This window comes from Syngnathus scovelli, chromosome 8 (genome assembly GCF_024217435.2).
Source record: "Syngnathus scovelli strain Florida chromosome 8, RoL_Ssco_1.2, whole genome shotgun sequence".
Classification (NCBI taxonomy): Eukaryota; Metazoa; Chordata; class Actinopteri; order Syngnathiformes; family Syngnathidae; genus Syngnathus; species Syngnathus scovelli.
In genome coordinates this window covers 11789338-11803563 of record NC_090854.1, presented here as the reverse complement: position 1 = coordinate 11803563, position 14226 = coordinate 11789338, and the positions used below count along the sequence as shown (strand labels likewise).

Here is a 14226-nt window from a genome sequence, read left to right as displayed (position 1 = left end):
AACTTATTTATGTATTGGTACAAATGGGTTAAATAACATGTACTCAGTGGTGGCAAGAATACACCTGAAACAAGTAATTGTATTTTGTTATTTTGTAGTTCAGTAGATTTTACAGGTATCTATATTTAAGTATTTTTTCAGACAATTTTTACTTTCACTCCCTATATTTGAATACAGGTGCACCATCTAACATCAATGAGGGAGAACAGACCTGGAGAAGCAATATTTTCCCTATCTATGGACGTGCTGATTGAGTGTGAGCATTTTTGCAACTTCTGCCTGTATTTTTTATTTGCACAAACTATTTGAATTAGATTAAGAAAAAGACTTGGGCAGCAGAGGGCGTCATAACAGCACGAAGTGATTGTCTTTCCTCCCTATGAGCAGTTTGACAATCTAGATCACTAAAACAGCCATCATTTTTCAGTTGCGCTTGTCCAATTTAGGGGACCAGCAAAATATTTTACTTACATTTATAAGCTAAAATATAAAAATATATAATATGTTACTTACATTTATATGTTAAAATGCAGTGTCCACTCAGGTTAGTGCTAATAGAAGGTGCCATCGAGCTTGAACTGAAAGAAAGAAAAAATAAAAATAAAAACACTGTTGCCTTCATCACAGCATATTTTAGCAGTCCCCCACAAATGTGTCCAAATGGCTGTCAATCAAAATTCTCTGATATTCATATACACATTTACAACACCAGGCAATAAGATGGCGCAGAATGATAGCAGAAATGCTTCTGGCAGGTGTATATGAATGAATATTATGCAGTATGCATATGTGAATGGCAAACTGCACATTATAAACAGAAAGTGCTTCACTCATTTATTGCGCCAACTTCTCATGATGTTATTCAATGCTGTCTCTCAATGTTAATGTATGTGAAAACCATACGTCAACAAACCAATTCTGAGTAAACAGAAGTGAACAGCAGCAATAATCTACAAATTATCCTGGGTAAAATAAGCTCTATTTATAATCAAGTCAGATTTCAATACACAACAGCAAAACTATAAATGTAGCGACGCTACGTTTGACTATCACTACTAAGTTTCTACTCAGCTCGCCAGGAAAAAGCACAGTAAGTAAGAAAGTCATACTTCAACTATGTCACAAACATTCCGTGCAAAAGAGCAACAGAAAGATGATGAATTAAAAAAACAAATAAACTCAATGAGGTGCTTTCTGCATCAGGTTTTGATTGCAAGAATAAAAAGGGTTTAAAGGTTAAGTGTTTGGTCTGCAGTGAATGGCCAAGGCATATAAAGGCACTACAATGATGTCTCTTCCAGCATCTGCTTGGAGGTGAACAAGTCAGGAGCATATGGATCCATATGGAGAGGGTCAAAGATGATGTCAGTGATGGCCAAGTAATGCAATCTTCATCCTTTCCGAATGGAAATGAGGAATAATTCAGTAGGCATGTTCTAGGGGGCTGCCTGCTGTTCATTTACTTGTACAGGAAGATGCTTTTCATGCTTGGAGAAACTTTATCCTCCTTCTACCTCCTCCCCGCTGCTATCTTCACAAAGTCTATCTTTAAACTACTTTTTTTTAATGAGAGCCTTTAACTTGAGCAGCTCCTTCTGATTCGGGGGGGAGCAGAACATGGAAGGTGGTGTACTTCTCGCTTTGACCTCAACAAGCAAGGCTGTCATTTGCTGGCTGCTTTCAAATCAATATGGTTCTTCTTAGGCGAGGAATCATCCCCTGAATGATTGATGGTCAAGTGTTACGCTTATCTACCGTATCATCAACATCAGATAGTAGCAATGGCCTTCAAAATCGTATGACATTTTTTAAATGGACTATAAAAGTGATGCAAGGAGATTAATCAATAAAGTCATTGATATTTTTTTAGCCCCCCCAAGTCTTTCAAGTTAAAACATATTTCTTTTGTCATGCCTCAGAGAAGATAGGTGAAAACTTCAGCTCTTTAGATGCGGACAAAGAAAGCCTTTTTTTTTTTTTTTTTTTTTTTACTGTCATTTGACCTGAGTAGCAAATCCTTGATGGTGAGAAATTGGTTCCTGGCTGAGCAACGACAAGGACCGTTAAAATTTGACCTCATCTACGGCGACAGCTCAGACTAGATATGCCACAAATCTTGCCCCGACAAGGCCTCCGATTTTTCTTTTCCCTGCCACTGTTCAAAATATTTGAAGAACACATAAATTGTTTAGTTGGACACAGAGCATGCAACTTGGCGCGCCACAGCGGTCACACCAGCACAAAGCCCCGGGCTGCACGCGGGCTGTCAAGTCCAACTTAAATACAATTGGAAATCAATCGAGTTCTTCCTTTAAACCACACCCGTGAAGAAACCTTTGCACACAAAGAACACCGAATCCAATATAAAATAAAAGGAAACAAAAAAAAAGCACAACATCAGCATTTTTTTTTTTTCTCGGGATAATGCTGGAGTCGAAGCCCAGGTCGAGCACATATTGTGGGACATAAGGACGGCTTGTTAGAGCAGGCCACTAAAGATGTTGCCAGACAGCAGCGGAGCAGATTTATCATGCCAAACGCTCTTATTTGTTCCAGCTGGGTGCAAATGACAAAGTGCTCCGTGCGCCATCTGTAAGGAGCGTCTATCAGAAGTAGAACACCATGATAGGCGGCGGCGGGATTCCAGCTCGCCGTACGTTATTTCTAACCTCCAAGCGTAACAGTTAGTCACCATATTGTCTTCCACGCATGTATGCCCTTTCCTTACATATGTTGAATGTGTGTGTGCGCGGAGATGATGCACACCAAATTGCTGAAGATTATGCTAAGTGGCAAGGAAGCCTCTGAGAGACACTAAACAAAGACGTAAACACTTATTTCCTGTCCGTCTAGTGAGTGAACAGGAAATATGGCTTAAAGGCCAAGGGGAGGGGTGGGGAGGGGGGTTGTACCCAACCAGATGGCACTGTTTTTGGTCTTTTATTTTTAAAGTGTTAATACAGAGCAAGGGCTCCTTTTGGCAATGATATTGTGTGTGTATCTGCTGCTTTTGTAGTTAAATCGAGGTCAAACAGTCTGTTCTGGGAGGCTTGATTGAAAATCAGCTTCTCATATAGGGAAACAAAGGAAGTCTTTACACACTGTTTTAATGATTTACATGTTCTTAAAACAGTGGTTTGCAATTAAAAAATGTTGGAAATGTCAGTTGAGACTCAGAGTAGTAAAGGATTATAATAAAAATGAAATCTGCCCTCTCTGGGCTCATGTTGTGGTTTTATTTTGCAAGAAACCACCGCGCCTGAAGAAAAAGAACCCATCAGACAGACGGCTTGCCAGACAAAGTGTCAATCATTCGCCATGCACAGTGATTATGCCATGCACAGTGATTATAAATAAATCTGGCCCTTTAATTAGCATACAAGTGTAAAGAAAGAGAAGTTCAGCACCATAATGTAAAGATGGAATAATAATTAAACCCTCCCTTGACTTTGATGACAATAACAAAGATGCTGACTTAGCGGTGTACATTCTAGTCAAGAATTAAAAATAACATTACACTTCATTCCTCTTATGACTTGTTTTGCTGAAATCAGCGCCTTGCTGTTAATCTATACACGCACTCAAGAGATCCAAATATTTATATCCTACAAGCCATCAAAAATGATAATTTCCCTTTAACCTACTTCTTCACATAACAGTGCCACAGAGGGCAAGCCAACAACACATCAACATGAAATGTAAATGTAGCCCAAGATTCATTCTTTTTTTTCACATGCCAGCGGAATGATGGAGTTTGGGTCCAGCCCGTTAGGCCGGATGATGTGCTGGAGGCGGAGTAAACAGACGAATGGCATGCATGCTGAATGTTGTCTTGGGGCCGCATCCCTCCATCCTCCCCATGGAGAGGATGGAGGGATGCAGAGGATGATGCTTTGCAGTGATGTATTACACTTGACAGGCTTTCACGAGAGCGGCACGGCCTCAGCTTGACAAGGGCATGACAGGTGTCTCTCTTTTACTTGCCGCGGCTAAGGCAACTCGGCACCTATGACTCCTCTACGAGTACGTAGGTATTTTTAAACACAGGTTTTACTTTGTTCATCGTAATGACATTTAAAGACGATGACATCTCTGTCTGCGTCGAAAAACATTTTGTAGGCTGCCAAAAAACAGGCAGTGGCGTAACCTAGAGACTGCCCATCTGGGTGCGCCAGAATTCAAGTGTCAAATCTATAATAAATTGACACAACCGCCCCCTCAAATGTATAAATAGAAACTGAATGGTTGAATATGAACATTTGCTAAGCCCACACCGCCTCTGCCTCGTCCAGCTAAGACGAGCTCCAGCTCGATTGCGACGAGTGCGACAAGGACACGGATGCATGGATGACTTAACTACTGTGTTAGTGATAGAGTGCGGTGCGTTGTCGCTCGCATACAAATTATGGCTACGTCGCCGACATAGGAAACGGAACTTCTAAAACACAAGAAATGGCCAAAACATGACAGTGCATTTAACAACAGCTATTTCAGGGATTGTGCAGGAAAAAAGAAGAAAAAAAAAAAACTGTCCGGTTACACTTTACTTGTATTTGACTTTTAAGGGCAATACAATTGCGTCTAATATTTTGGAATTGTTTGATTGCTTTTAAATATTTTTCCAAGTCCAATTTTGATATTAATTTTAAGTGAAAAATATTTTCATTGAATCATATTTTTTTTATAACAGTCAATGCAAAAAGATGAAATAGCTAATAAAATTCAATATACTTTTTGAAAATGAAGCCTCTGCATATTTTTTTATTTTATTTTATGAACACTTAGGCTTACTTGCCACTATAATTTGATATTGCTCATGATGGTGGTAATTAGTGAGTTGGGTATTTTTTTCAGCAGTAGATTTACAAACCACCCTACTAAATAGCATTTGAATTCATTTGCTACAAACAAAAAAATGGGACAAATGAATAATTCACATAAATTACACCTCTCATGCCAGAACTGTAGGACTAGGTGAAACATTCAAATGAGGGCAATGAGTCATTCTCTGTGTGGCTCATTTACTACAGTTTAAAGAAACACATAAAAAAAAGAAATAAAACACTGCGCCACTGTGAGCCATTAGTTCTAATTTCCGAGATTGATGCTCGGAGAACTGATCAATAGACCCACTGGTGAGTCCCAGTGTGCTAATGCATTACGCGGGAAGTGACGTGATTATTAAGGCTCTTCTGTAGACTCCCGAACCACTTAAGTGCTGTTTTTAGATGGCAGTGACAGTTTTTCCCCTAGAAAGTGATGGAGATGCAGCGTGAAAACCCAGTGAACTCCAAACCAGGATTGGCACAAGTCACATAAAGGTGTCAGGTTATCTCCCCCCCCCCCCCCCCCCCCCCCCCTTTGCACTCCCACAGAGGCTTAGCAGTCCAATAATATCAGCCGCTTTCGTCAGGTTGAGCTGCCGTGAATGTTTTCAACCTGGGCTATAAAAAAAAAAAAAAAAAAAAACATTGACAGATTAAGCGCAACAATGATGTAACGTGACATCCTAGCGGAGGTTTTGCTTTCAGGATGAATAACGCCATAAGCGGGTTTAAAACAAACCGTTTGAGCGCGTCTCAAGCGCTCCGCTTGGCTGAATTATTGATATTTTGAGGGATCTTTCAGAAGGTAGGTCAGCATGAATCTTTTTTTTTTTCTCCCACATCTCAGTACGATGCTCAAGTGAGCTGATTCTTTCTGCGTGAAATGAAATGACTTGACATCTTCCCGACCACCGGGTAAGGAAGAGAGGGCGAGAGAGGGTGGGGGAGAGAGAGAGCGAGAGAGAGAGAGATGCAGAGAGAATAAGGAACTTTGTTATCAGGCGCAGCAGCATCTCCGCCTGCACAGTGAGGCAGAGGAGAAGCATTTATGGTCGATCACTGCTTTTGCCTTTCTTCCGTCCTCTTCAGGGCATTGGAGGAGTGTGCCAAATAGATCGCCGTTGGGTTCTCCTGACGGATGAAACATAAAAGGCGCACTGACATTACCCGGTGAGCCTGCGTTTTAACCCATGGGTGTGAGGTAGGTTATTTCTCTCTCCAAGTAGAAGATGCACTAAATCGGGCTTTAACTCGACCACGTGCACAACTCTCGGCTGGAATTGTGCTTCACATATAATGAGATGGGATTGTGTTGTTTTGGACTCAAGTCTGCCTTTGACCTTGATTTTTTTTGTGTTATTTACATTGCTTGAGGGAGTCCTCCCGCTCTCTTTTCTCTTGCTCTTTCTCTCTCGCTCACTGCTGCGTTTGTTTGAGCCATTTTAAATCAGCAGTCACACGGCCAGAAGTTACCTCTGGGTAGCGACAAATGAGGCTTTGACTCGTGCCGGCTACAGCTGGTTGTGTGGAAGTTGCCCGCTTGCCTGGCATCATCATCATGCTCCATTATGGTTTGTCTTTCTTTTTTCCTTCCAGATGACATTGAGGACACTTTAGTGGGACTCTGAGCTCGGACGTCAGGCGCAGGAAAATGTATCTTTGGCTCGCTTGTGTTTTGCTGAGCGCCACCTCTGTATGTACAGCCGGAATGTCTGTTGAAAGCACATGCGAGCGAGTGTGCGCGTGCGAGGAAAGAGAGGGGACACTCACGGTGAGCTGCGAAAACAGGGGCATTGGAAGCGTCTCTGAAATAAACCCGCTAAACTTCCCCCAGTATCATCTCCTGCTCACCGGTAATTTTTTAAGAAAGCTCGCCGCCAACGACTTTGTCGACTATCGAGGACTCACCATATTACACCTGGGAAATAATGAGATATCCGAGGTGGAAGCTGGAGCCTTTAATGGACTTCAAGGATTAAAACGATTACATCTTAACAATAACAAAATTGATGCCTTGAAGGAGGAGCTTTTCTGGGGCTTGGAAAGTCTGGAGTATCTGCAGCTAGATTATAATTACATCACTCAAGTGGCCCCCAACGCTCTCGGCAGACTTCGGCACCTGGAAGTGTTGATTCTGAATGACAACTTGATATCGACTCTACCTGTGAACATCTTCCAGCATGTTCCATTGACTCATCTTGACTTGAGGGGAAATCAGCTCAAAGTCCTTCCCTACTTAGGTCTGCTGGAGCACATGAACAGCGTGGTGGAGCTGCAGCTGGAGGAAAACCCGTGGAACTGCTCTTGTGACCTGATTGCCCTCAAAACGTGGCTGGAGAGCATTTCCTACACGGCGTTGGTGGGCGACGTCGTTTGCGAGTTCCCCTTCCGCCTCCACGGGAGGGATCTAGATGAGGTCTCCAAGCAAGAGTTGTGTCCCAGAAGAGCCATCGCTGAATACGAGATGCCGCCTCAGCCGCATTTGAGCACGGATGGCAACTACAGGAGCACGCCGGCACTCGCTACGGCTTCCTTAACCTCATCTGGCATCGCGAGATCCTCGTCGAGGCCCACCAAGGGACCTCGGCAGTCGGGTAAATTGAAATCAAGACCGACTGCTCGACTGGCGGTGAACAAACCTCAGAACTACGGCCAAATTATTTCCTACCAAACCAAATCTCCCGTGCCTTTGGACTGCCCGTCAGCCTGCACCTGCAACCTTCAGATTTCAGACCTCGGCCTCAACGTCAACTGCCAGGAGCGAAAGATCGAGAACATTTCCGATTTAGAACCGAAACCTTACAACCCCAAAAAGATGTATCTCACTGGGAACTATATCCCCGTGGTGCGCAGAACGGATTTCATTGAGGCAACTGGATTAGATTTGCTTCATCTGGGCAACAATCGGATAGCTCAAATCCACGACAGAGCTTTCGGTGATTTGACTCATCTCAGGCGACTCTACCTTAACGGGAATTTGATAGACCACCTTACCGCAGATGTTTTCTATGGACTAGAGAGTCTGCAGTTCCTATATTTAGAATACAACGTCATTAAGGAAATCACAGCGGACACGTTCCAGCACGTCCCTAAACTCCAGCTACTGTTTTTAAACAACAACCTCTTGAAAACACTTCCGGTAGGAGCATTTCATGGCCTCACGTTGGCCCGCCTCAATCTTCGCAGCAACCACCTGCGATATCTACCGGTCAGCGGTGTGCTGGATCAGCTAACGGCGCTGGTGCAGGTGGATTTGTACGAAAACCCCTGGGATTGCTCGTGTAGCATTCTCGACTTGAAGATGTGGGTGGAACAGCTCAGCACGGGCACTGTTGTCAACAATGTCATCTGTGGCTCACCCAAGAGGCTCGCTGGGGAAGACATGCGATACATCAAGACAGCTAATTTCTGCCCTAATAACTCGGTCATGCCGGCGTCAATGATTCCACCCTCGGAGGAATCCATCCCTGGCAGCACCATCACAATAGAAACGTCACTAGACTCCGACACACAGTACAGTGCCATTCCTTTATCCGTGATGATCCTCGCCCTCTTACTCATGTTCATTATGTCCGTGTTCGTGGCTGCAGGACTGTTTGTAACAGTGAGAAAGAGACACCTTAAGAATCAAAACGAGCAGAACAATTCCATGAACGCTTGTATTAGCTCGCTTAACATGGAGTATGGACTGTACAAAAAGGGATCCGTCCCAAAGGTCAGAACATCAGCCGGACACGTGTATGAATATATTCCACCCCCTTCCGAGCAAACAAGCAGAACTCCAGGTCACGCTTCTGCCGACAGCAAATCTGCCGAGGGATTTCCGGACTTCGACCAGCTCAGCGGCGCCTTTCTAGGGAACTCGGACGAAGACGCGGCGAGTAATGTAATAGGCTCGGAATACAGCACCGCTGCTTCGGAGCCACTCAATAAGCCTTTCGGCATGAAACAAGATGATCCGTCGTGCTACAGAGAAGTCCTCAATCCGGAGCAGAAGCCCCACTACAGCCATACGCTACCTTGCAGACATGCAGCACGTCAGGCCGGTCAACACACGTCAGACTTTGACGTAAGGCCTCAGTACGTGCATCCCGACAGAGTCCAACAGACAATATTGTACTGCACGACGCCAAGTACTGTTTACGTGGAGCCAAACAGAAGCGAATATTGGGAACTGAAGGCAAAGCTTCACATTGATCCGGATTATCTTGAGGTTCTTGAAAAAAGAACAACATTTACACAGTTTTAAAGTACCTTGGCTGACAAACATTGAATCGGGACTTTATACTTTAACGCAAAAAGGTAAAACGTGACGGCATCTTCAGCGGTATGAAGGATTGCAGCATGCGTTGGCGTAATGCTCGAGCTTTGTGGCATTGAGTAATGACTTTGGGTCTTATCTGGCATGTACGCCATGTCAGATGGTTCAATCACAAGTACCTCGACTTGTATTGAAAACGTGTTGAGATATGAACAATTCATTCGGACCATATGGCTTCGAGTGACACGTGACTTTGTTGTTGTTTCTAGATTTGATTAAATGTCCAAACTCAGCTGTATTTTGCACTGGAGAACTACATAACTACACAAACTCAAGATTTTACACAAAAAGTAATTAGGTGGACAATTTTGTGTTGTGTGGGATGGCGGGTTGTTGCTTGGCAAACTATTTTTGTGAGTTAGATGTTCTAACACTGTAGCCTAAAAGTGTCAGACAGAGAGTCTCCCTCAGCGAACCAAAAAATAGCTGGGGCTGCCCCGACGTTTATCACAGCGGATCTAACACCAAAATGATTCATGACTGTGCAGCGTGCATAATGCTCTTTTTATTGCAGTGGCAAGATGGGATGGTAGGCCTTTTAATAACGCTTTCCTTAACAAAATGATCTTCAGGAGCTCGTTATGTGTGAGTTTTCCGCTCCCTGGGAACAATGAAATCACTCCATACATTCCGAACTTTGATGAATCGGTTTTGAACATTTTTTTTTTCCTCAGACTGCGGCTGTTGCTCTCGTGAGTTGAGGCGAACCTCAATCTCTTAACACCTCAATGTACACTACTGTTGATTATTGAAGGGAAACGAAACATATTTTGAAAACCTAGCCAGAACTAATCCAAAATAATATAATAAGTGCAGCTAAATATTCAGCGCACCATGTTCATGTTTTGTGGAGTATTTTGCTTTTACCATTTCATTTTGTGAAGTCAAGTTGTGCTGAATGAACAGGTTGCTTCAAAAAGTTTTACAAAGTGAGGAGGTAAATACATAAAAAATAAATGAAAGACCAAATTTAAACATACAATTACGTTTGATACGTTTGTTAGATTTTACACATAAGATAAAAAAATTTGAACGAGAATTTAAATTCGTTATTAGCTTAGCTTAGTTTAAACACTGCAAGCAAGATTTTCATGTAGCCTCATTTCAATAGTCCCTCCTAGCATGTAACAAAACTATTTTTCTTCATATTTTCATTACAGTTTGCTCCATGTTGACTCCTGCTCGAATCAATGCTTTTATTTTTTTCTTGCTAGCCCACATCTTTCTCGTTTGCATATCAAGCGGGAAAGCGAGATCACTTGAGGGCTAAATGCTAAGAATCCACTTTTGACAGGATGACCCGAGACGCATGTTAATGCTGCCTGAGCCTCGCTTCGAGTCAGCGCCAGTGCTGCCGTATGTACGTAATGCTTAACAGTTCAAATTAAATGTGTAAATATGAACAATCAAGCAGAAAGCCAGGCCCCTAATGACTCATCTTTTCATAACAGACACCCCGGAGCTATTTCATTTGCAATAATGTGTGCTTTTTACTCTCAAATCGGTTGCATTTCATTAGCGCTAATCAGCCGTGAAGATTATCTAAAAATAAACCAGCTTGTTTCCACGGATATTTACCACCAACCCTTTCTTACGAAGTTGAAATTAATTTGTTAAAGTGCCCATCCGTTTTGACCTGAGTAGGCGTGAAGTGAGGTGAGTCATTTTGCTGAAATTGGACAAATTTGACAAGGTGAAGAACATACAATTGCTGCGGAGGAGCTCCGAAAATGATCTCGAGAGCTTTCTGGTTTGCAGATTGAGACCAAAGAGAGAATCCAAAAATTAAAGGGAACCGACCACTTGTTTATAGGATAATCTCTCCAAATCAGTGGTGTTCCCTCAAAGCTCCCCGCAGGGGATTACGGACAACTACTGCACTTGTTTGGAATTGATTCATGATGTAACTCCACCGTGAAATGTTGTAAAGGATTATTATCATAACTTTATGGGAAAAAAATGTTGGATTGTAGATTGAATTTGCAGAAACGTTACAAGGGCAAATAGAGTTGAATATGTGAATTTCAAAATGGTGCAATACAACAAGTTAGATTTTTCGTCAAAAACAGTATACGAGGCCTCAGCCGTGTGAAAAATGTATTTTTATAGGAAAGAAGTGTAGATATGAGCAGATACGTTTTGGTTCCTCTTTTGAAAATGCACTACGGACTTGCAAGAGTCAACAATGATGTCACTCCTTGAATCGTGCAGTATTGTTTGTGTTCCTACAATACAGCCATACAGATTCTCTGAAGAGTAACCTTGGACATCCTGTATAGACTGCCGTGTGTTCCATGAACTGCTTAGAAAAAGTATTCGGGCCATGCTTATAATAAAATACTACTGGAATAGTCATGGAAAAAGATTGAAATGGGTTATGATTTTAGGAAAAATATGATATTTTAAGACAGTAAAGTTTTGTTGTTTTTCGGCAAAAAGCATGGCTATTCTGTTATAGTGTAGATTTTGTACTTCCGCTTATTATATTTGTGTCATATTACAAATCTATTCTGGTTAAAAACACCTCAAACATTATCATTCTAGTAATATGAAGAATTTATTCTCATTACTAATATAATTTAAATTAGCCCCAAATTTTCCTTTCCTTTTTCCTGTACATTTCTTTCAAATGCTTTGGTCAGAACATTCCGATTATGATTTACTTCTCAAAAACTTAATTGATCTTACGAATTTATTCATTTGACTCAAGATTGTTTTTCTTCAACACTTGACAATGGCTTTAAAGAATTAAAAAGCACAAAAAATCACAAATGGAATTTCTGGATAGAGGCATATCTGATGTAATATGCATAGAGTGTTCCATGAGAGCAAATTATGCAGTCTATGTAATGTCTGGGTCGATACCGTGCAACTAACAAAAGTCCCTGGATTTCCATGAGACTTTAATACACACATCATTTGCAGTAACATGCACTGAAGCTGTCTTCTTAACTCAGCTCCCATGGTTGGAATTTATGCATATTAGTCACGTTGTTGTATGCGTTATCGGTGTCTTGACTCAACGTGCTCGTCGTCATGCGGTGAATCGTACCACGAACTGACTGATGAAGTATTTTTCAAGTGTGTAAGCACCAAATAGGATAAAAGAGGTTAAATCACAACATGAATGGTATCTCACGCGCTTTTTGTTGATGATGTCAAAAGCAAGCCTGTGTGCAAACAAGGTATTTGCTGTATATAATTAATATATATACCGTATATGTTTTGCAATGTTTTTGTATGTAAATCAATGACTGAAGATTTTATTTTGTAACTTGGGACTGTTGGTCTAGGCAAGGGTGTAATCTCCTTTTGGAATATTGCATTAAGAAGTCCAAATTTAATGAGAAGAAGAATTACTAGTCACGATTTTAACAATACTAAAATTCCCACAAAATACTACGAGTTCATTCTTGTGAAGCTACAACTTATTTTTCCGTAAATTATATGTTTATTTTTGTGATCCCGTCACGAGAATAAAGATAAAAATCTCGTCATCTTCTGAGAATTGTGAAAATGGATGTCAACAACGTTTGGTGTATGATACGGAGGGTAAAATCTTATGACAATAAAGTCATTAAAATGATGTCAAAATTGCCCCATAATATAAGTTTATATTATTGCTTTTTATATACTTTATGCGAGAGACAAAAATTTCCTTTATGTACAACTTTACTCACTTGTATGAACTCTTCTAGAATGTTTTTTTTTTTTCCCCAGTGCGGCCCTCATACGCCTTAGTAATATGCAACCGTCTGGCATAGAGCAAATGCACTATGTGTCTTATTAATTTAGTTTTTGTCGAGTTGACAAAAGAAATTCTCTGTCTTAGTTTTATCCGTGCGGAATTGCAAGGACTGAAATACGATCGCAAGCACTGGAGAGATTTGTCAAAGAAGGTTTCTTTACAGTATATGTGCTGCTGCTTTAGTTGCTAGTTGATGAATAAAAATATATGCGTTCATTTCAAATTGCCTCTGTCTTCCTTTCAGCATGTCTGCACGTTGCCTGCAATCCCCATTGGTGTTTTTAGGGCATTACTAAAATTAAAATGGCCACTTTAGAATTTCAAATCAGGTTTCATGGTTCCAATCAAGTAAATGGGCTGTAATGATGCGTTACATAAGGAACGCTAAGATTCGGATGATGGGACGTCACCAATTCGATATTTCGAGTGTGTCAGCAAACAACTTAAGCGGAACATGCTCAGGGCCATTTTGCAAAATATGCCTTTTTTCTTGGTGGGGCAACATTGTTGGAAGTGAAATGAGACCTCATCCTCCAAGACTGAAGCGTATATTTGCATACAAACGTTTGCTAATCAATTGTACTGTTCGCACCGCAGACGCAGCTTCAAATCAAGGTCTGGTAGCCATGGAAACCATCACTTGGCTGACACAGAAAATAATAAGAGGCCCTTAAACTTATGAATTGTAGATAATTGTACCATTGGGTTTTTGACATACCACTACATCTGTTGGTCATTATTAAAACAAGAGATTGTTCCGTATTTTCAGACAAACAGCCAAAGATTACCTTTTTTTTTTGACTCATCTGCTTGTCAAAACGGCAGTGTTATGTTGTTTAGCAGTTTCGCCGGGGAGAGGGGAAATTAGGGCAGATCTACATTATGTAAGCTCCAAGAGACGCGTCAAGCGCTGCGAAGACAGCGTATGACTGCAAGCCTTTGCCGAGAGAGGAAACCTTGACTATCGACTCGCATCAGGCGAGCGGACGCGGCAGAAACGCCGCTGACTCAAAGCTTCTTGATACTTGCATCTTCCTTTTCACCGCCGAGAAGACAACCGCACATCTGGTACACGACGCAATGCCTCGCGGTTGTTAAAGTCTTAGACATATGTCTCAAGCCCCCCGTGCCTGCAAGCTTTCTTAGTCATTACACTTACATGAGTAAGAAAATTGACTTATTGCGTTAGTCTGACTGAAACAAGACGATTAAAATATACGTAAACATTTTGCTCTAACTGACATCACAGTCGTTGACATCACATTTGCCCGGGGGGGGATCTATTATACGGGAGGCCTTTAGTAGAGTTCATGCTAAGGGAAAGTCGAAAT

The 14226-nt window shown here is 41.6% G+C and overlaps 2 protein-coding genes across 5 annotated transcripts in view; one reads left to right on the top strand and one right to left on the bottom strand.

Annotated features, from left to right (window-relative positions):
• Positions 1–14226, bottom strand: part of LOC125973627 (FAST kinase domain-containing protein 5, mitochondrial) — a 133388-nt gene that overhangs the window by 99358 nt on the left and 19804 nt on the right. For 3 of the 4 annotated variants that reach the window (XR_007483243.1, XR_011087236.1, XR_007483244.2), the window contains exon 3: positions 514–578. The exons of the other annotated variant lie outside the window; for it this stretch is intronic. The gene's annotated coding sequence lies outside the window, so the exon portion shown is untranslated. The remainder of the gene's footprint in view (positions 1–513; positions 579–14226) is intronic. 4 annotated transcript variants of the gene reach the window in all.
• slitrk5b (SLIT and NTRK-like family, member 5b) lies at positions 5760–13118 on the top strand. Its single transcript, XM_049728005.2, has 2 exons — positions 5760–6027; positions 6423–13118. The coding sequence occupies exon 2, from the start codon at positions 6478–6480 to the stop codon at positions 9073–9075; it is 2598 nt and encodes an 865-aa protein (XP_049583962.1). The 5' UTR covers positions 5760–6027; positions 6423–6477; the 3' UTR covers positions 9076–13118.

Bases quoted from the DNA above. Each gene is read 5' to 3' on its own strand.
- slitrk5b (XM_049728005.2), top strand. From the start codon at position 6,478: ATGTATCTTTGGCTCGCTTGTGTTTTGCTGAGCGCCACCTCTGTATGT.